The sequence below is a fragment of the Coccinella septempunctata genome, chromosome 2 (genome assembly GCF_907165205.1).
Source record: "Coccinella septempunctata chromosome 2, icCocSept1.1, whole genome shotgun sequence".
In the NCBI taxonomy this organism is placed as follows: domain Eukaryota; kingdom Metazoa; phylum Arthropoda; class Insecta; order Coleoptera; family Coccinellidae; genus Coccinella; species Coccinella septempunctata.
The window spans coordinates 12,993,560-13,016,124 of NC_058190.1; the positions used below are offsets into that span (position 1 = coordinate 12,993,560).

General features: G+C 34.3%; 1 protein-coding gene across 7 annotated transcripts in view; it reads left to right on the forward strand.

Moving 5' to 3' along the window:
* Positions 1-3,296: 3,296 nt before the first annotated feature.
* Positions 3,297-22,565, forward strand: part of LOC123308818 (transcription factor HNF-4 homolog) — a 107,135-nt gene continuing 87,866 nt past the window's right edge. For 3 of the 7 annotated variants that reach the window (XM_044891673.1, XM_044891675.1, XM_044891677.1), the window contains exon 1: positions 20,470-20,777. In XM_044891673.1, the coding sequence (XP_044747608.1) occupies positions 20,567-20,777 (211 nt within the window). In that variant the 5' untranslated portion in view covers positions 20,470-20,566. Of the gene's footprint in view, positions 3,737-20,468; positions 20,778-22,565 lie in introns of those variants that run through there. The other 4 variants (XM_044891674.1, XM_044891682.1, XM_044891679.1 and 1 more) reach the window with 3 other exon arrangements.

The window sequence follows — 22,565 nt, forward strand, 5'->3', positions numbered from 1 at the left end:
CGTTAGATCCTCGTTTTGACAAAAGTTTTTTGTATAATCTTAAAAAAAAGCTTTGATAAGAAAAATTAAATGAGAAACTGTTAATTTGACCTACCTAACGGGGCAGATGTCTTCATTAGTAGTGTTTTTGATTAACCATTTACTGTCTGTTAATCTGGATTATATTCTATTCTATTTGTGCTAGTTCCATGATTAAACTTCTCTTCTTGAAAAAAATCCGTCAACAGTTGGCTGCCTCACCTCGAAATGCTAGCTCATAAGATATGAGATGAAAATTTTTTTTTCTGCAGACCCTCCGGCTTGTTTTCATCGTAAAGCTTCGAAATTTGCAGCAATTCTTTGTAAGTAAAAGCCGATGAGCTTTCTTTTCTATTTTCCGGGTTAATTTGTAATATTTTGCGCGCAGCATCTCGTGCACCCCTAGCCGATTTAAATCTTACATCATTAAATGGATCCATTGCAATGCCGAAATCTTCATAATATTTTTCCTGAACAAGTTTTGCTGTCACGTTCCACATTATTTTCACCACACTTTCTTTATAAAAGGATCCATCCTTCTTGCGCATGTTGCTTGTCCACTCCTTTAGAATGAAGGTAATTTTTTCCACCGAAGTTCCTCGTTCTAATAAGTGATTTCTTTCGGCACAAAACTCTTGAAATTGTCTCCATATTGACGTTTTTGACTTTTTTGTATTCGTTGGCGTAAGATTGTCTATATTCTTATTAATATCTACAGCAGAAGCGTTTCCAAATCGCGACATTGCACTTAGAAAATATGACCATAGAAATACCAAACGATATGACAATGGGTTTTTTATAATGCGTCGTTTACTAAAAAATTTTTCATTGTCCGTAGCAACGATTTTTTCCAACAGCTCCTACGTGCCTGCAATGAGTATAAATTATACAATTATCGTCGCCACTGGTGACGGCAATGTGACAGCAACTGACAGCGACACAATACGATTTGATGGATTCACAAAATTTTCTTATTAAATTTAACTCTTGCAATGAAAATGAATCTATAATTTTTGACAAATCTGCTCTCATGCAAGTTAAACTGTAAAAGGCACTCGAGCGCTCCACGCACTCGTGCTCTTTTTCAACTTAACTTGCATTCAAGCATCTTTCCCAAAAATTATCGATAATTTTCATTGCACTAGTTAAATTACAACTGATAATTTTTGTATAAAAACTTTATATACACTGCGCAAAAAAATTAACGCACATTATGGAAATCTCAAATTTATTCTACAACTGAAGGTGTTGTCAATGATAATTATTTTTATCAGAATTATGCATGCATATGTTATCCATTTTCAACGGATTTCTTCACTACAGATGTTTTTTCCCAGCAGGAATAAAAAAAGATGATATTATCAGATTTTGAATGTATTGGCTCCATTCTAAAATCAGTTGTTCTCGATCAATTCTAGTGTTCAATAGTTTTTCTTTCGTTTGATTTTCTACACTCGATCGCTATGCAACGCGAAACACGCAATTAGACCCAAGAGGAATGTGCCCAAGCGGTAGTTTTGCGAGAAGAAGGGTGGACATACACAAGAATTGCAGAAAGGTTTGGAGTTTCCCATACAAGTGTGTCAAGAATGTTGCAGCGATTCAGGGAGACAGGTTTAAATGTCCGAAGACCAGGACAGGGTAGACCACGGGTAACAACTGCCATTCAAGAACGTTACTTGAGAGTTTCTTCGTTCAGACAACGGTTTGCAACCGCTCGCCTCAAATTCGCCTTCAAATTCAGCTTGAGCAAACTCATGAGGTGTAAATTAGCACTCAGACAATAAGAAATCGCCTCAGAGAATATGATTTAAGGCCTCGTGTCGCGGCAAGAGGCCCAGCTCTTACCCCAGCCCATCGAAGGGCGCGTTTGGATTTTGCGAGAGAGCATATCCATTGGGAGGAGGCCGATTGGGAAAGAGTTCTCTTCACAGATGAGTCTAGATTCTGCCTCTACCATTGTGATCGACGTTCCCTTGTATGCAGACGTCCACATGAAAGATATGCTCAGCGCAATTTCCTGAATACTACTGGTTTCGGGGGAGGATCGAATATGTTATGGGGTGGAATATATTTGACTGCTCGCACAGACCTAGTGGTCGGTGATAATGGAGCTATGAATGCTGATAAGTATATAAGGAACATTCTTGAAGAGCATGTAGTGCCATTTGCCCCATACATTGGTGAAAATTTCATTTTTATGGACGATAATGCCAGACCCCATCGTGCGCGCATCGTTCAGGAGTACCTTGAAGAGGTTGAAGTCTCTCGAATGGAATGGCCAGCAAGAAGTCCAGATCTCAATCCGATTGAGCAGATTTGGGACCTCAATAGAAGGCTGAGAAGTTCTGAAAATCAGCCAGCTACTCCTAATGACTTAGGAATCCAACTCGGAGAAATCTGGGAAGGATTAGATCAGAACATTTTAAGATCACTCATTTTGAGTATGAACCTCCGTTGCCGAGCTGTAATTAACGCAAGGGGTGGAATTACCAAGTATCAAATCACTTATCAGCATTTCAGTATTTTGAAAATTTTTCATTTCTCTTCTTTCACATAAGATTCGGTGAAAACTTGAATTTTTCTTCCATTTAATGTTTCTTATTTCGTTCAAAACCTTCTCGAGAGAACATAAAAATAAGTTATAAAGTCAATGTAGAGTTAACTTTTATTAATTGAGATTTTCAGAATGTGCGTTAATTTTTTTGCGCAGTGTAGATACTTGTTTAATATAAATGGAATGTATATTGAATAAGGGGTGTGAGATTGTTCGTGAATAGAGTCTGTATATTACTTGCGGTGTTTTATGGCGCATATGTAACGTGATGAAATTAATGTATGAAAATGTGTGGAAATAAAGTGTTCCAGTTGAATTTCAGAATTGATTAGATAAATATCTAAGTAACCTCCTTAAATTATCACAAAGAGAATAGGTATCTGTTTTCTTGCCAAACTTCTGATCTGATCTGAGAACTCGAGTTGGCATTTCTGAAAAGGAAATTTTAAGACCAATGAAATGAGATGTCACTCGACCTCTGTTCCCTATTCAAATTTTTGGAGTTGTAGCATCCTCTCGAAGGGGGTTGCGTTTTCAAGACCTTTCAGTAGGTACCGCAAAATGTGTCCCAGTACGAACGTAGACCATTAAATTTTGCAACATTATACTTTGAGATATAACAGGGGTGAGTGGGGTGACTTCTTTTCCATCAGAATCGACTTAATTCAGTTACTAAAAATAAACAAGTTCGATGTGCTAACTGCTAACTTTTTATACTTTTACACCATCGTGATTGAAAAGATAAGAGATGTCACGTCGATTGATGTTCAAAATATCGAAGATTCTTGTAATGAAACAAGCGTTTCATCATTCCCAATTAATGGATGAACCGAGTAAATAATATGTCCATTCCTTTCTACCACGTGATCAAACTCGAACATACATTATACAAATTAGAATGAGATAGCTTGCTCAATATCATTGAGACTATCGGTGATAGCCTGGGTTGTGGTAATATCTGAACTGATAGTGAAATTTTTAGCCAAACAAAAGTGTTTCGAAAACTAGTGAGTGCGTTCAAAATCGTGACGACCTTTGGCTTCATTTCAAGGACTTGAATCATGGAAACTGAAGAGCAACAGGTTGTTCTAACCTCCAACAGTCAACAACCTTCCGTTATTGTACAGAATATAGCTACAATCAACGCAACAACTGTGACTGGTAGGTTTATTGTCCTAACCTCACTTCTTCAGCTGTTTACGAAATATAAGTAATTGGGGATTATTGAAAAATCTCTGAGAAATGAACTCGATGGATCTCTGAATTTAGAAACTCATTTAAACTTCTTTTAATCCTCGCCGAATGTATTTGTACATTGAGAGACTCTTTGATTCATTATGAAGAATAAGTTTCTGAAGATTTTTAATAAGCTTATATTTTATATCATACCCAACAATGCGGTATTATATGTTTATTAAATATGATTCGTATTTGAATAAAAAATTGAAGCTGCGGCTTCTGACGAGAATAACTCGAAATCAAGGGGCTAAATTCTCCTAAATAATCTCATCCAATTATAAATGTTGTCAACAATACTATATGATGTATGATGTGTTGCAGCACTGTAGTATCAGGCGTAAATATCTCTGTAACATAGGGGATAAAATAAATTGATAAATAATTATGAAAGAAAAATTATTGGGAATAAAAAATGAAGCTTTTGAGTTCTCCTTCAACTTCACAACCACAGCGGTCACCCCTCCAACTGTTGAACTCACCTAATTATACTTGGCTTCCTGAATTTCTTCTCAATATTTTCAAAAATTCTTGACAAAATATTGAGTTGATAATAAGTACCTACTTAGCTCTGAAATAACGAACGTTCTTGCAAACTTCATCGTATCTAGTTCCTGAGATGCAAAATTCTTTCTGAAATTTTATGATTTCCCACGAGTGTTTGAACAGTATTTTCAGAGTTTTAATGCAGTTAGATTGGTTTTTTCTTAAATTGCAAAATATTTTTGATGCCTATATAACGAAATCATCAAGCAAACTTCGAGTGCATCCAGACTAGGTTTCGGTATGCAAAGATTATAGAGTTAGGTAAGCTACTAACTATAGGTAGCTAACTCTTAAATCTTTCTAGTTTAGTTAAGGATAAACGTTTTCAAATATTCTTGGGAATACCACGTGACTTTTCAGATGCGATTAAGATTAAGGTTAAATGGAATAGTCATGTGGTATACTACACACAATACACAAGAAGAGAATAGAGAATTTTCAATTACCCTCTGATGGTGTAGTGTTCTGATCAATTTTTTTCTTGAAAAATGATTGAAATGGATGTGGTATCGGCAAAGCCTTATTTATTTATTTTTTTCGGAGAAATGTGAAAAATAATTTTCATTTTCTTTTCCGAATGTAATGGCTTTGTCCAATGAACAACATTTCTCATGAAATATAAGTATATGTGAAAACCACATATACATAGGAGCGGTCTGTACTGGTCTGTAGCGGAAGAAAAATGTCATCAAAATTTGAATGGGGTGTAATTCCCTCCGAATGATGTATTCCGAATTCTATTATTAGAATTATTGCAATATTGCAATAATGTATTCGAATTCATTCGAATAATTCTAAAAAACTCCTAAACGGCTAAAGCGATTCTGATCAAATTCAATAGGCTTCGTCAAAGATCATCAAATTTTCATAAATTGCAAATGAAAGAATAGTACATCCGACACCGTATTTCATCGATATCAATAATTGATTCCAAACAATGTTCAGATGAAAACCAACATCCTGATGACAAAATAAAACCATACTTTTGTTTTGTCGCTCAGGATGTTTGTTTTCTGGTCTCAACAGAGTCGATATTGAAATTCAGTACAAGAATTCGAATTTTGCGCCATTCAATTATAAAACAGTTTTGCTGTATTGACAATACGTTTTCAGCGCCATCTCATTGTCAGATGTGGCTAACACACAGGCCAAAATGAAGTCGGTTTTTAGTATTTTTTTAAATATGAGGGCGCGTTTCCTTTCTTTCACCTCTATAATCTGTGATTGAGATGTTATCAGAAAATTGAACATGTAGGGGAGAGTTCCTTTGAATCGGACGGCCCATGAACCGGACGCTACAGTTTTGTACTAAACTCGATAGTAATTTAGCATCCTTTACGTGAATCCCATTTTCGCAACATCGATCGATATCTCTTGGAAAATGGCGACCCTGTGGCTCGCGCCTTGTTGCAAAAATGGGATTTACGTAAAGCATGCTAAATAACTATCGAGTGTAGTAGAAAACTGTAGCGTCCGGTTCATGGGCCGTCCGATTCAAAGGAACTCTCCCCTAGTACTATCCAAAAAAATTGGAGTTAGCAGAATATTATGGAAGAGAAATTATCATGCCTTTTCATGGCTGAGTTGAACTTTTATGAATTGTCCAATAATTATTTTCAACACTTGTGTAAACCTAGCCACTCTAAGGAATGTTTCTCTGGATAGGCTCATTAGCCCTGCTACCTAACATGAATTTCCCCCGTGATCGTGTCTCATACCGTGTGATTTTTTTTCTAAGGCCACATTTGAAAAATTCTTTTTCTACAAGCGTGCGCGTTCAACCTTTTTCCCGCACGCATTTCAAGTTGCAAAGAGTCACTTTTCCAAAACGTGCGGAAAAAACGCCTGCTATTTCTTTCCCGCACGCATTTGCGTGCGGGAATGGATTAGCAGGGGTTTTTCCCGCACGCAAATCATATAGAATACATTAAATTCTATCATGTCTCTATGCACCGAACGTCAACGATGAGTAACCCATGGTAACGACATGCAGAATTACGTCTGTCATTTTATATGAATTAATCAAATGAGATATGATCTGTATCGTGCAATTGATATATTTATATATTTCAAGCGCTTGTAGAAAAAATATTGTTCCTAACTCTTGCGTAAAGTGTCTTGCCCGCACTCAACTGCTTACCCGAACTCTGCTTCGCATCGTTCGGGCAACGGCAGTTTCGTGCGGGCAAGTATCACTTTCCGCACTTGATAGGAAAATAACTATTTTTTCAAATATTTAGACTATAATCATCGATAAAAACTCATCAAATCAACAATGTTTCTTCCATTTTCTATGAAGTTTCGAATATGTCAGAAGATGTGAAAAGTTTCTAGCAAAATAATTTAATTGTAGAGGACACTGAAACTCATTCTAAAGAAAATCATGCAATTCAGTTCCTTTAGTTCAGTAATGGATTTTCATCAAATATGTATTGACCACATCGATTTAATATTTTTAGAGAATTAAAGATATTGAGTTTCTAACTGTGATTTATTCATATTTCTGAAATAGGTAAAACCCTATTTCATAATTTTGAACACAAAAAAAGCAAAAAACATAATAACTTTTCATTCAAGATTCATGTCTCTTACCTATGGATAATGTGAACGGTTAAAATTTTGACCAAGATTGCTTGGATTCTTGTAATATATGACTCAAGGAAAGAAATGCTTTTCGCATGTTGGGAGAAATCTGCTAGTAACTTGTTCAGTGACTCTCCAAACAAAATTTTGCTAGTAACTTTTTAAGTGACTTTCCAAACATAATGACGATATTAATCAAAGATTATAGAGAAGAAAGATAGGAAACGCCCTCATATCTCTAGTAGTAAAAATTGACTACATTTTGGCCAGTGAAAACACATTTGACGATAAGTTGGCGCTGAAAACGTATTGTCAATACAAAAAACTATTTAATAACAGTTTTTTCTGTTTTATAATTGAGGGGCGCGAATTTCAAAATCGACCTTGTTGAGACCACAAAAAAAACATACTATGAGCGACAAAACAAAAGTATAAGGTTTTGTTTTGTGACCATGTTCAATGTTCTGAACATTGTTTGAAGTCAATTGATATCATAGAATTACGCTGCCGGATGTGCAACATTTTCATTTTTAATTTATGAAAAATTTACAAAAATATTGAATTATGGATAACGAATAGTGCTTCGACACAAGGGTATGATATGGTGATCTTCTATACGTCTCTATACGTATTTCAGTGCAATATGTTGTTTTGAATTAATAGACTTAGTTGAATTTTTACGATTTATATCAGATATTTATATGAACTAGTATTCAATATACATCATAGCATACACATTTATGTTACTTACATATTATTTACAGAATTTTCTTAACCACAATTGAAAAACACCTTACAGGTGGTAGGTAGGTATACAAGACTTGTACGTTAGTATAGTTTCTTTATGATTTCTTTATGGTATGGTCCCTTTATGTAACAATTAATATACAAATTGATTAATGAACGAACAAAACACTCACAGCAGGTTTCATGAAACTTTGACTTTCCAAACAACAATTTCACATTCACTCGATTCCTATATTCCCAAATCGAAATCAATGAAACCTTTGCATTTCTGAATATATTGAAGAAGTAGCAATTGAGAATCTTTGAATGGACGTATAAAAGTCATAAATTCCCCCGAAATGGACCCTTCATACAAGGGACGCTTCCTGCAAACAACCATTCACGTGGTTCTCAATTGACTTGCAGTAAAATGTTCACTGCACATGGCGTAGTCAGTTGTCTACTCTCTGAAAATTTCGTAGCACAGAAAATAAAAATCAATGAATGACCGAGTCACATGTTACCAATTTTGATACTTACATTTCAATTTTCCTTAGTGAAGTAAAACACTCAATTCAGGAAAATCTATTTTCTTTGATCCACAGTTCTTGACCATGCCATAATTTTCGAACGCTCGGTTGTTCAATTCTGGTTTAAGCCGAGATTTCAGTTAATCCTGGATTAACGTGACAGATTTGAACGGAAATGTCAAAATTAATCCAGGATCAACTTTAATCACGAATTGAACAACCGGGCCTTAGAGGTTTGAGATTTTCACTAAGAAATTAGATGAAGAAATTCAATAATCAGCAACTACAACGAGCTAGATAAACAAAAGAAGGTACGAGAATCGAAACATTCAAAACCTGTTTGATCAAAATGGCCATCTGCAATCTTAGTCTTAGGGTGACCGGCCACTGAATGCGAAGTTGTGCGAAGCTTAGCGTTTTCAGTACTAATATAATTGACAAGCTAGGAATCGAGTGACGCAGCTCGTGATTTAGCATTGAAAAAGCTCAGCTTCGCTCAACTTCGCATTCGGTGTGACGAAAATTCATTTTCTCAGAAAAAAAATATTTGGCAAAAAAATCCTGAAACAGGTCAATTTTTTTTTCATTTCTACCAAATGTTTATGCATTTTTGAAGGATTTTTGTTCCACCCTGTGCCATCCCCATAAACCCTCTAAATTTTTGAATAGGGAAAGTGGTTCATATGGTACTTTTTTGCCAAGGTCTTTGTTTCTTCTTTACAGGCGTGTAGAAATTTTCCAAAAAAAATTTGTTTTTTGAAAAATTTGTTAGTTCAAAGAGGTTTTCAGTAGGTGCACTTGGTCATGGCTCATTACAAGATAAGTTAAATTAAATGTTCAAAATGACCACCATCGTTCTGGGTGCAATAATCAAAGCGCTTGGGGTTGAAAGGGGTTGAAAGTTGTGCATGAACAAAACTGTAATGGTCGACTTTCATTCGGTGACAAATTTCATCAGGTACCATCGTCTCAAAGTAAATGAGCCATGACGAAGTGCACATACTGAAAACCTCTTTGAAGTAACTAATTCTTCAAAAAAAATTTTTTTCTTGTAACTTTCTTGCCAAAAAAGTACCACATGACCCACTTTCCCTATTCAAAAAATTTAGAGGGTTGATGGGGATGGCACAGGGTGCAACAAAAATCCTTCAAAAATGCATAAAAATTTGGTAAAAGTGAAACAAAAATTGACCTGTTTCAGGATTTTGTTGCCAAATACTTTCTTCTGAGAAAATGAATTTGTTCCATAGTTTTGACGCGCACTGTATATAGAGAGATACTTATTCCTGAGATTGCATAATGTACCTAATGATTCAGGCAGTTGCATAATGGAATAGAACTTAAATGCAGAATAATTTATTCATCTCTAAGTTTTTACCAAATATAGATTCTGCTATAAGTAAACAAAAACAATACAAATGCCAAATTGGATCTATTCGTATATTTCGTAGTCGAACTTATCGAGCATGCTTATCTCTGCTCGGTAAACATGTTTGGCTCTCCTTTAGAAAAAAGAGGACGAAAAGGAACTGGCAAATCTGTTTACAGAAAATTCGCAACACGCTTAAAAGTTTTTTTGAAGAATGATTTATTATGTCTCGGCTGATATGCGGAACGATACTCGTTTCAATAATACCCATTTTTCTGAAAAATAGCAATTATAGCAGTTGGCTTCTGAGTGTTCGATTCTTCTATTTGTAAGATCAGCATTACTTTCCTGTCAGGAAGTAAAGTATATAATTCGATTATATAGTTTCCTAAATATTTGAAACATCGAAAAGAATATTGAAATATACCATTGTCTTTTTATTTTTGGAATTCATTATCTATTCAGTAGGTTATCTCCAAGATAATCCGTAAAGAATGACAGTTTCAATTACAACGATTAGTTATCTGTTTTACTCGTGAAATAATTTATTTCATTCAATCCAAAGATTAGATGTTGAATAAAAATACCTAAGAGCTATGCTACTGTTACCCAGTTCACGGGAGTTGTGGAAACTATGCATCAGGTATTTGGCTACTTGATGGATCCATATCAATCAGTTCCCAATCGATAATCCAGTTATGGACATAATGTATAAATAATACAGGAGCACCTCATGGTGAATTTTTAATAAGTCGAGAAACCAAGGGCTTTCGGCCAACTTACATAATCAAGAATTTCCTGGAAGGGAAGGTGAATTTTGTTTTAACATGATCGCTGTCTGCTGATTGAATTCAAGAATTGGTTCTCAGGAACCCTGTACAGAACCCACCATTCATTTGAATTTGTTTATATTTAGAAAATTATCGATTGCATTTCATTGAAACCTACTAAATGGAGGCATTAGTTTCTCCGAGTTCAGTTAAAAACATTGAACTCTAAAAGAGAGCTCAATGGTGAAAAAGGTTCTGGTGGTGCGTTCCTTTTACATACTGGTATTGTGAATTAAAATATTCTCGAAACATCATCTTCATTTACCTCATATATTTTGCCATCCTTCAGCATTTTCTTCCACATATCAAGAGGAAAATGAACCCTAAATAAAAATATCTATATACAGGGTGTGGCGTAATGAATGGATATAATATAGTGCCTGCGGGTAGAGGACCTTATGGCGGTTCAGAAAAATGAAAAATATATTTTATAAGTGCCTTGGTTTTCGAGATATTGGAACTGTTTTTTTGGATAGTATTCCTGGATAGATGCGCTATCGCTATCGCGCATGAACAGATTTTCATAAAAAAAGAAGAATTTTTCGTTTTGCTTTTTCTTTTCCTAAGTTCAACCCAGCGTGGTGTAAAAAATAATATGTTTTCCTGAGTGCCAAAGCAAGAGGAAACATGCTTGTTTCACTGAGATTCTGAAATGGTATAACTCACCCTATTTCCAGCATTAAATACAAAATGAATTTCTATTACAATGAGTCAAGGCAGAGTTTGATGTAAGCCTTTTTCTTTAATTTTTAGAAACTGAAATGAGACTTGCAAGCAGAATAAAGCAATTATTCATAAGAAGTTGTGAGGCATCTAGTAGAGCTACTAGTGCCCACTTATTTGAACACTTTTTGTAAAATTCGATTCAATTAAACGATATTTTAAAATTGGATTTTTTCTCTCGTATTCTTTCATTATTAAGCCCTATAGTTATAAAGTTGATAGTTTTTAAGCGAATCTCAAGTAACGAAGTGAATTTTAGCACTTTCGTAATCAAGAAAAAAAGCTAATAATTAATTTCTATTACATTGAGTCAAGACCTTTGGTCCAAAAATGCTGAAATTTAATTCATAACTTGAAATTAACTTGAAAATATTGATTTCACAACGTTTGGGTTCAATGATAAAAGAAAACGAGAAAAAATAACAATTTTAAAATACCGTTTCTTCGAATAAAGTTTCACAAATAATCTTTAAATTGGCCACCATGAGTTCTGATACATGCTCTATAGTCTACACTTTCTAATGAATCATAATCATAGCGTTTTTGCATATCAACAATTTTAAAATGAGTAGGTATCGTTTCATTGAATTAAATTTCACAAAAGATGCTCTAAGAGGCCACCATGAGCTTTAGTATATGCTCTATACATTCTCATAGATGATTGTTTTATTCTGCTTGCATTTCTCATTTTAGCTGCTAAAAATTTTAGAAACACTGTTTACATTAAACTAGGCCTCAACTGAATGCAATAGGAATTTATTTTGTATTAAATGCTGAAAATATAGAGAGTTATACCATTTCGGAATCTCAATGAAACGGGCATGTTTTTTCTTGCATTGGCTCTCAGGTAACTATATTATTTTTTACACCGCGCTAGGTTGAACTTATGAAAAAAAAATAAGCAAAACGGAAAAGTTGAGTCAGATCTTTTTTTCATCAAGAACTATTCATGGGCCTTAAAAATAATGAATTACATTCGATAGATCATCTATCCAGGAATACTATCCAAAAAACAGTTTGAAAAAATTCCTTCATTTGGAGTCTTGCCAGCAAAGCGACTGGCAAAGGGTATAATTCTCTTGAATTTTCGAAAATCTCCAATATCTCGAAAACCAAGGCACTTTTACTTAAACGTAAAATATATTTTTCTGAACCGCCATAGAGTCCTCTACCCGCAGGCTCCATATTATCCATTCATTACGCCACACCCTGTATAATCGGCTCCAAGAAAAATCCAAACGCAATTATGAAAATAATGCAATAATGAAAAAATTGTGGCCGAGTCAGCCAATCCTCTTAAGTGCATACACTACCCCGCTTATAGGCTCTTGTCTTGGTCCCAGTAGTGCCTCCCTCAGATTTTTAGGTATATGTAATAAATACGATCGTTTTTTTCAAATCATTCACGCGGAAATGCAATATGCACCTTCACTAGTCTTCTTCAAAAGGAGAGATGAATTTATTGAATTAATTATTCCTTTATTTTCGTAGTCAAAGTGATAAAGTATGGAGAACATATTAGTATTAGATGGCACGAATAAATAGAATGATCAGAACATCTCAAACGACTGATGAGTTGGATAATTATTATTGCATAGTTACTATAGTTGTTGATTTATCCTGTAATATTAGCATCAACAGAACCAACGCGAAAGTTTACATTTGATAAATCCGTCTTTCTATCCAAATTGTGATTGCGGTGGGAGAAGGTGTATAGCGTAATGACGGAGTCTTGGATTGGATTGGATTCGGTTAGTCTTGGCTATTAGAATTTCAATTGAATTAAAAAAAATTGTATGAAAAATGTTGCTCAAAACGAGAAAAATCAAAAAATTCATTCTTCCAAAATCAATTTTTCAAGAATTGCTTCGTATTTTCATGTCTTATTAGATACGTATGATTTAATACAAAAAAGTTAATTTCATAAGATTCTCAACAAACTTTATGAATTCACACAAAATGAGAACTTCTGAAAACTGAAAACATCGTAAACAATAACGTATTCATTCAGAAAACATTCAGAACATTCATGAATGTGTTCGATGAATCTTTCCATATTTCTGATAAAATTATTCTATTGAAATATCAATTAACTAAATTCCAATACATTTTTGACATAGATTAGTTGCACGTGGTCAACAGTCAACATGAGATTTTCGAGTTATTCAGATCGAATTTTTTCTGGAGGGTCGTCAAAGTTGGTGTGGCTTCCGAATTACTCAGGTTCGTCTTGCATATCTTTTTCCTTATCTTTGCGATCTTGATTTTCAGTAAATTGGATGAGGTGTGTTATTATTGGTAAATAAAGAAGTTTATTGCAATTTTCTACAAACATATGACATATACTTCCAAGAATAATTTTTCTCCCATTTATTTCTGGTCGTGGACTATTTATCCTTAGGTTCACTTTTATCATTAAGTATATTTTGGAGGTAACTCAATGCTATAGTGAAAACTCAGTTATCAATGTTAATTTAGTGTTGCTCTGCTGGAGTCATACATCTTTGTAAGACAATCTGTGGTTAGAAGTATTTGTTTCAGAACTAAACTGATTGGTCACCTTCGTTCGTTAGAATTTGAGTTCCTTGTGGCGACGTCAAAATTGAACCCGAGGTGGAAATTTCAAGCACAAAATCTCGCTTTAGAAATTGAAAGAATCAAAACACATATTACCATCCACTCACTGTTCTAAGAGGGCGAATTCATCTTGAAGGGGTTTCAATTCTCGATATTTTTTCTATTTGTAACTGCTTGTTTTATAACGTACCAAAAAAAAAAATAGTCGTCAAATAGAACTATAGAATTTTGAATGTCGACATTCTGTGCCTGAACGTAAGTCTTAGATTATCTGCTGTTACCCGGTAAACTATCAAGTTAGCATTCTAGATTGTATTAAAATTATCAACAAATTATAAAGCTGGTTTGCAATGAAGCGACGCACAGTGGTCAGAAATCCCGAAAAGCTGGCCAAAAGTAAAAAAAAATGTTTTTTCTATGGACTGTCATGGTTGGGTTTCGGACCACTGTGCGACGTGCCGAAAGCATATATAATGATTCAAAAGTACCTTCTTCAAGAATGGGGAGAAAACAGAAAGCGAGTGGAAATATTCGGTTGATGAATGTTTCAGATTTCAGACTTTCAGAGGGAACATTCCAATGTTGCTATAGATAACTTATCTTTCCAAAGTACTGTTTCGCGATATGTTAGCGTTTTCCGTGGAAAAAAAAGTATTAAGGAAATAGGGAAGTGGTCGACCGAAGAAGAGGCAATGTTGAATTGTTGAAAATGTGATGACAGGAGATCCACGGACCTCTGTTCAGGTTTTACTTTTCGTCTAAACTGGCTGGTGTCACACGATTTTGGAAGAAGACATCAATTTGTTTCCTTAAATTATGTGCTTTGATGTGTTATCAGAAAATTGAAGATGTTGAGGATGGCCTGTTGCCACTGCCAGTAGTTTCTCAATCAATTCATTTATAACCTGAATCAATTTTCGGTTTCATCTTCCTTGGTATTTGAACTCTAAAAATATGAGGATATGGAGCAGCTTAAGAAAATAGAAAATTGGGATCCCAATACAATCACAAACCTTGAAATTTGTTGTGCTATCAGTCAGATGCAAATTGTGGGATCTATTTTCTTTCATGGAACTCTAAAAGCAGAATATTATAATGGAGAAATTATCATGTCTTTTACATCTGAATTGAATGAGTGGTCCAATAGTTATTTACAACAAGATGGACCCAAAGCTCACCCAGCTGCAGAAACCATAGCTAAACGTTAAATAATGTTTTTCGGGTTCCACTCATTAGCCTCAAGCATGAATTTCCTCCAAGATCGTGTGATCCACACACTGTAATTTTTCTTCTGGCCTCAGTTGAAGAATTCTTTCTTCTTCCTGATCTGGAACAATTCGAGACTACAATAATTGCAAAAATTCATCCAATTAACGATGATCTTTCCATTTTAAATAATGATTTTGAATCAGCTAAAAGAAGATGTGTAAAATGTTTGTAGTAAAGACGTTTCCACTAATTAATTGAATTGTAGAGAACTCTGAAACTCATTGTAATTAGTTCAGTTATGGTTTGTTATCAAGTTTTGGCCAAATTGAGATTTTCACTGTGATATATTCATAGTACTGAAATAGCTACAAACTTTTTACATGACTGAAAGTATAAAAAACATCAAATTATGAATTTCGGTTAAAATTTTTACCAAGAATTCTTTCAATCACCTGTGATTGATTGGAATTTGATATCTATCTCAATAAAAGAAACGCCTTTTGCATGTACGTTGGAAGAGAACACTTTTCTAGTAACTTTTTCTGAGAAAGTGCCTTACATACAAAATTACGATCTATGGGTTAACTCAATCAATGCATGTTTATCTACATTATGGGAATATGTAGTGATACAAGAGAAGAATTACTTTCAGTCACAAAAATCATGAAAATTTCATTGCCTACTTGACGATGAATTTTTTTGAACGCACGTTATGACAGTGTGCAACTCTGTCACAGAGTATAGACAGTTTTTGTGTAATCTTATTTCAACCATAAAATTTAAAGAAAACAACATCCATGGAATATCACACAATTTTCTTCCCAAAATTTCATAGTTTCAAGGTTTGTATTACGATATAGAGGATATTCTCTGATGAAATTCCTGTATTCAATTGTCTTTCCAGATTACATAAAAAATGAGCACAAGTTTGTTGAAAGTTTCTTTTGCCTTAAATTTTTGATTTTTCGTGAATTCAAGTCAAGAGTTAAAAAAACTCAATACATAAAATAAATGAGGTAGGTGAAACAATATTTTGATCGTAAATACTCAAAATGTTCAAATAATGTTCAAAATAAGTCAAATCGATCATGACTTATGAAAACGCCAATATCGCGCTTATTGCACACCCTATTTTATTATTCCGTTCACTAGCAAATTTCATTGATTTCGAAAAGTCACCGAGGTCTTTTCTGCCTACTTTTTCTAGTTTCATTTTATTTGTGTGAAATGTCTGATTTTTCAATAAGTTAATGAAGAAAAAAATGTAGAACCTCTCTTCTTTCGACTTATTTTTGATATTCGAAGAAAATCACAATAACTCATCCAAATTAACAAAATCAGCGTTACTTATAGTTCTTGAATCAAATAATGTAATTGATTGATCTATTGATCAATTATAATGAGTAAACAAAAGATGAAAAAAAAAATAACCAACACATTTCAAACCCTAACCCCTAATATGTCCTTCAGAAAAAGAATGTCATTGCGTTCAATTAGATGAACATTTTTATATTTTTGAATTGTTTTGTAGTCAAAGTTTCTGTTACCTTTTCAAGTTGTTTTATTAGTTGTTGATTCAATTATGCTGTTCGTAATTGGCTACAATTATGTTTTTCATAATTGGCTAGCAGTCCTCATGAATTTCTATAATTCCTCTCTTAATATGAAAAAAAGAGATATTATACGAGAGAAAAATCGCTAGAATCCACATTTTACTAAATTATGTGAAGAATTCATGTTAATACAAACAGAGAGTTTCATATTTTTTACAACAAGCATAGTTGCAATAAAATTTTTGATGGGATTGAAACTAGAAATATATAGCAGGTAGCAGGACAGACCCCAATTACTTTACAAGGCAATAACATTGACTATCGAATGAAAAAATAAACTATAGGGTGTGCCATTCCAAATAAGCTCAAAATTTGCGTTTGAATACGTTATGAATCAATTGTCTCATTTTGAATACCCAGTAGATTTCCCAATCATTCGAAATACTCAGTAATTGTTTCCATTGCTGAAGTATTTTTTCAAACTTATTCCGTAATGCAGAAACATATGTTGGTCATTCACGCTTCAAAACATTTGAAGAAGTAAAACCTAATGCATCCAAATGCTTGTCTAAAAAAAGTTTGAACTGTTCACCGTAATGGACAGCGTCAACTTTGGAGCACCCTGATTATTCTGCACGTGATGTACGTTGAAAGTTGAGCTTTTTTCATTTGCGGTATTGATAAGCTCTAATCAACACCGGTCTATCGCCACCCTTCTTCTATATGGTTAACTTCCAGTCCTGGGCAATTATTGTATTATTATTCAAAGCCAACTCGGCGTTAACCACTTTTAACTGTTCCTTAATTTAAATCAATGAATTTTTTCATATATAATTGGAGAGTTTATCATTCACTCTTCACGAAGCATGAAGGATAGTTGAGATTTTTCAAAGTTTTTAAACAATAATAATTCCTAACGTACATGTTATTGATCTCATACATACATAGAAATACATGAAAAATAAAAAAAATACATAAAAAAGAAAAAAATGACCAAATTATACACAGCAAAAAAAGATTTTCATTTCTGACACGAAAAGTTTGGGTTGCCTTTAAAATGTTTCGAATACCGTCCTCCCTTCGTTGATGAGGATGCATGACAAAGTCTTCAATTATAGGTAGGTACGTGAAAAGATGCTCAGTTTAAAATAAAAATTGATCTACAAAATGATAAAGGGTTAAGTATACGGGGAGAGTTCACTAGCTCAGTGTAAAAACGATCTGGAAAAAGTTGAACTTTCGGCGACTTTACACGCCACTCGCTGGCTTTGGAGCGAGCTGCTTGTTAACTAGCCGTACTCACAGTAGCTCGCACACAAATTGTTAATATCAGTATCAACACGTGGTTTCTACACGCCAGCTAGTTGGCGACTGAGACTGAACTGAGCAAGTGAGAAATTATTATTTTTATTTTCGCACTCGGTTGGCCATGGAAATTTGACACATGCTACTCTGTAGAGTACGAAAATGTTGGGTTATGACGCTTGTCAAAAGACTTTAGTGCTTAAATCAGCACTATGTTGTCCGTTCTAGGTAACAGTTTCAGTAATTAGGTATTTTATCATGTCGAATCACTTCGGAAAATATGAAGTCGAAAATATGTGATGAACATAATTGAAGTTTATACAAACTGATTGAAGTCATACCAAATCTAGTTATTTGCATGGAAAATACAAGCGGTCAGTTTTTGAAAATATTTATTTTTGCTATGGAAGAAAATTGAATTGTTGACACATAATATGCAGAATCTTGAGGAGAGCTAATGTTGGTTATCTTCTTTGGCTAAAGGTTGAATCAACGCGAAGATGGATATGATGTAGTGTTTGGGAATTGGTATTTCTCGAAGAAATTAACGGATAATTACACGAATGTTAAATATTTAAACAAAAATCATCTTGCATCAATGGAAATCGAAAGAATTGAAAGAAGGCAAGAGGAACTTCACCTTTAAACAAAAATTTCACAGGAATTAACAATTAACAGGAAAACTGGCTCTTCATTCATAACTGTTTATTTCTCGGTTTATTTTTAATACTTTGATATGATAATATTAATTATAAATTTATTAATTCCTGAGCCATTTACAATGTATAGGACAATTCAAATGAAAAATAGAAAAATTAATTTTCTGGAACTTATTCCAAGATGACATTAATCGAAAAGCCTATAATAACTTTTCTCATCAGTTCACCCTAAAATAAAATTCTCAAATTCCACCACTTTTTTGGTCTCCCAAGAGAAGGAAATTCTTTGTCATCCTCATCATTCACAATCTTTCTGATTGAGGAATTATTCAGCTAAAATATAAGTCGTTTAGATTCAGATGAAACATTATATAAATTCACTTACATTGAATATGTTCGCTACCTGATATATTGTACATTTTAGAATATCAGGCTTATTATTTGAATGAGCGGAACTGAATTCTAGATAGCACTTCCTGAAACCCTGTCTTCTCTCTTTTTCAATCACTTTCGGCATTTTTGTAATATTAATTGATATTAGTTGTGGCAACGGCGTTATGACATTAACGACATTTCATGAGTGCCAACGTTACTCCGTTCTAGTTACAAAACCTTGAGAAAATTATTTTATGGCCAACCGAGTGCTAAAATAAAAGTGAATGGAGTATACTCGCGCACTCGCTGACTCGGCGGCTTCTTACAAGCTTGCTTGTTAGCTCGTAAACTCCCCCGTTTACTTGACCCTTTTGTCTGCGCATTTTGGGTTTTACTGATTTCAATTGAGTAGGAATGTTTTTGCAATTTTTTTAACGTTTTCATTCATATTCCGGTTTTCAATAAGAATATCTATGCACTTGTTTCTAGAAATGAGAGCGTTTCCGTTGATCAAAGGGTAACTACACAACTACACAGGATTTTTCTAAATTTTTTTTACACCTGGTCATGTACCATAACTGTTCAGCTTGAAAGTAAATAGGGTTATTTTTGAATCCATTAGATTTAGGGGGACATGAAGATCACACCGAAACAATCAAGTGATCAAATGTTTGCTGTGATCGGAATTTATTTTGGTCTTGTCTATTCACAATCCATTCAATCACTTTGATTGCATTATCTTATGGGTAATGAAGATTCACTAGATAAATTGGACGAAATAAATACATGAAATGAGATTTTCAGGTTATCGAGAAAATATTCATTGTGTTCCTGAATATTCTTCTATTAAAGAATCATACTTTGAAATTTTTTATCCCTTTGTTTTCACAGCATCGAATGCTATGTTAATTAGCAGTGAAATATTTCTTTATTTCAAAATCGTTATTTTCAAAATGAAACACTATAGGTATATGTAATCATGAGTTTTCCCACAATATTCGTAGATTGAAATCCCTGTTTATTGTGAAGAGAATATTCAAATTCGAGAAGTAAATTTGAATAGACCGGGTTGTAAATACTTTCGCTATTCATGTGAAATTAATATTCATTCGTTGAAAAAACATCACACACATTCAAAAGAATGATCGTTTCCACATGGAAAATATAGTCCATGTGTTATAACTCGGTAAAAAATTATACCTACACATGATGGGTTTTTTGTTCTTCCCATACCTTCAATTTTTTTTGTATATATGTTATTGAATAAGACTCCTCGAAAATTTGTGCTATCAGAAATTATAATTACGGTGTATTTCAACGTCGACCTTGTTTTGATGACACTCATATGTTAAAAATGACCTTCAATGGAAACAATGTATGGAAGCCAAATAAAGACTTCATTCACTATGGGAATTTAGAGTTTTATTATAATTGCCATGAAATTGACTGCAATTGCATCGTCTTCAGTGATATAATCGAATTCATATGCATCGATTGTGTTTTCTTTAATACTATAAAAATCGATTCCAGTGATGATAATCTCTGCCAAGATATTACTTCAACAACAAATCCTATTTCATACATTCATTTCTTATCATTCGATAAATTATTTGTTCAATAAATACACAAATATTCTCGTTATCCCCTCTCATTGTTCCTCTCTCCGCACAGTATTAGAAATTGATTTCTTCTTCGGTTGGGTAGTCTTAAATTAGGCTGCACGTGTATTGCAACAATCGGTTCATCAATTTTCGGGTACCTTCTAGTTGAATGACTTTGATCTCAGATTCGGGAAGAGTGTTCTGTCCTGCTTTTTTGATGTTCGGTATCAGGGATGTTTTGGACATGTCTACCGCATCTTCGCCGTATTCTTCTTCTAGCCCGGGCGATATATCTGTGTCCGATGATGGCGAAATCGAGGGGGTTGATTGTTTACTGAGTAGTGCCATAAAATGGGAGGACAATATTTATCGAATTCTTGGTGAGTTTCAATGATAATTTCAGGTTGTTGGGAGTTAGGTATTCTAAAGCTCATCGGAAACAGGCCCATAGAAAATGAACTCCATTAGAGTGCCTCCATAATACATACACATTTACAATTTGTAATTGTACCGATAGGTAGAAAGTAGTTGAAATTATCAACTTCCCAAAATATTTGTAATTACTGATGTTAACAATGTTTCGAATATAAATTCTTCAAAATGCGCTCATTTGATAGATAGATAAGATTTATATCTTCTACAGGTAATGTGTGTGTCACTTGTCTGAATTAGTTTTCGTGAAGGAATATTTATGAGTAGGGTAGAATGATGTTTTCCTTTCTGCTGGTATGCTTTTTTTTCTTACCGAATTGTTTTTTATCCAGTAATACTGTGTATTGCTACACATGTGAATTTTGTGGTTGACTAAGCTCGAAATGCCACTATCCTGCTATCCTATCCTGCAGGATAGCCTATCGCCTTATGCATGATGAATCTTGGAGTATATGCCAGCAGCTTTCCCCAGCTATGTGAAGCTGGCACCCCAAAATGAGAATTTTGGGGTCGTTTGTCCACCCATTTTTTTCATTTGTCCAGGCACCGTTTTAGAGATATCGGGGAGCAGCACCCCCAAATCGCAAAAACTCATTTTGGATGGTACACATCGTTTGTCCAACGTAAGTCCACGTTTGTCCACCAAATTTTTTCATTTGTCCACCCACAGAACCATAGAAACCAATATTCGAAAATTTTGGAAAGTGTGAAGTTGGCACCCCCCAATGAAAATTTTTGAACCAAAATTTCAAGATCGTTTGTCCATCGTAGGTCCATGTTTGTCTACCTTTTATTTTCATTTGTCCAGGCACCGATTGATAGATATGGAAAAAGAGGTTGTTTAGGTGCATTTTTTGAGCAACATCCCCAAATCGCCAAAACTTATTTTGGATGGAACAGATCGTTTGGTTTGTCCAACGTAAGTCCATGTTTGTCCACCTTTTATTTTCATTTGTCCAGGCACCGTTTCAGAGATATGGAAGAAGAAGTTGTTTCGGTGCATTTTCTGAGCAACACCCCCAAATCGCCAAAACTTATTTTGGATGGTACAGATCATTTGTACAACGTGAGTCCACGTTTGTCACCCAAATTTTTTTTATCATTTGTCCACCCACAGAACCATAGAGATCAATCTTTGAAAATTTTAGAAAGTGTGAAGTTGGCACCCCCAAATGAAAATTTTTGAACCAAAATTTCAGGATTGTTTGTCCATCCTAAGTCCATGTTTGTCCACCTTTCATTTTCATTTGTCCAGGCACCGTTTTAGATATATCGGAAAAAACTTTTTTCGGTTCATTTTCTGAGCAGAACCCCGAAATCGCAAAAACTTATTTCGGATGATACAGATCGTTTGTCCAACGTAAGTCCACATCCATTTGTCCACCAAATTTTTTCATTTGTTCACCCACAGAACCATAGAAATCAATCTTTGAAAATTTTGGGAAGTGTGGCACCCCCAAATGAAAATTTTTGAACCAAAATTTCAGGATTGTTTGTCCATCGTAGGTCCATGTTTGTCCACCTTTTATTTTGATTTGTCCAGGCACCGTTTGAGAGATATGGAAAAAAAGTTGTTTCGGAGCATTTTCTGACCAGCACCTCCAAATTGCACAAACGTATTTTCAATGGTATAGATCCTTTGTCCAATCTGAGTCTACTTTTGTTCACCCAATTTATTTATTTGTCCATCCACAGAACCATAGAAATCCATCTATGCAAATTTTGGAAAGTGTGAA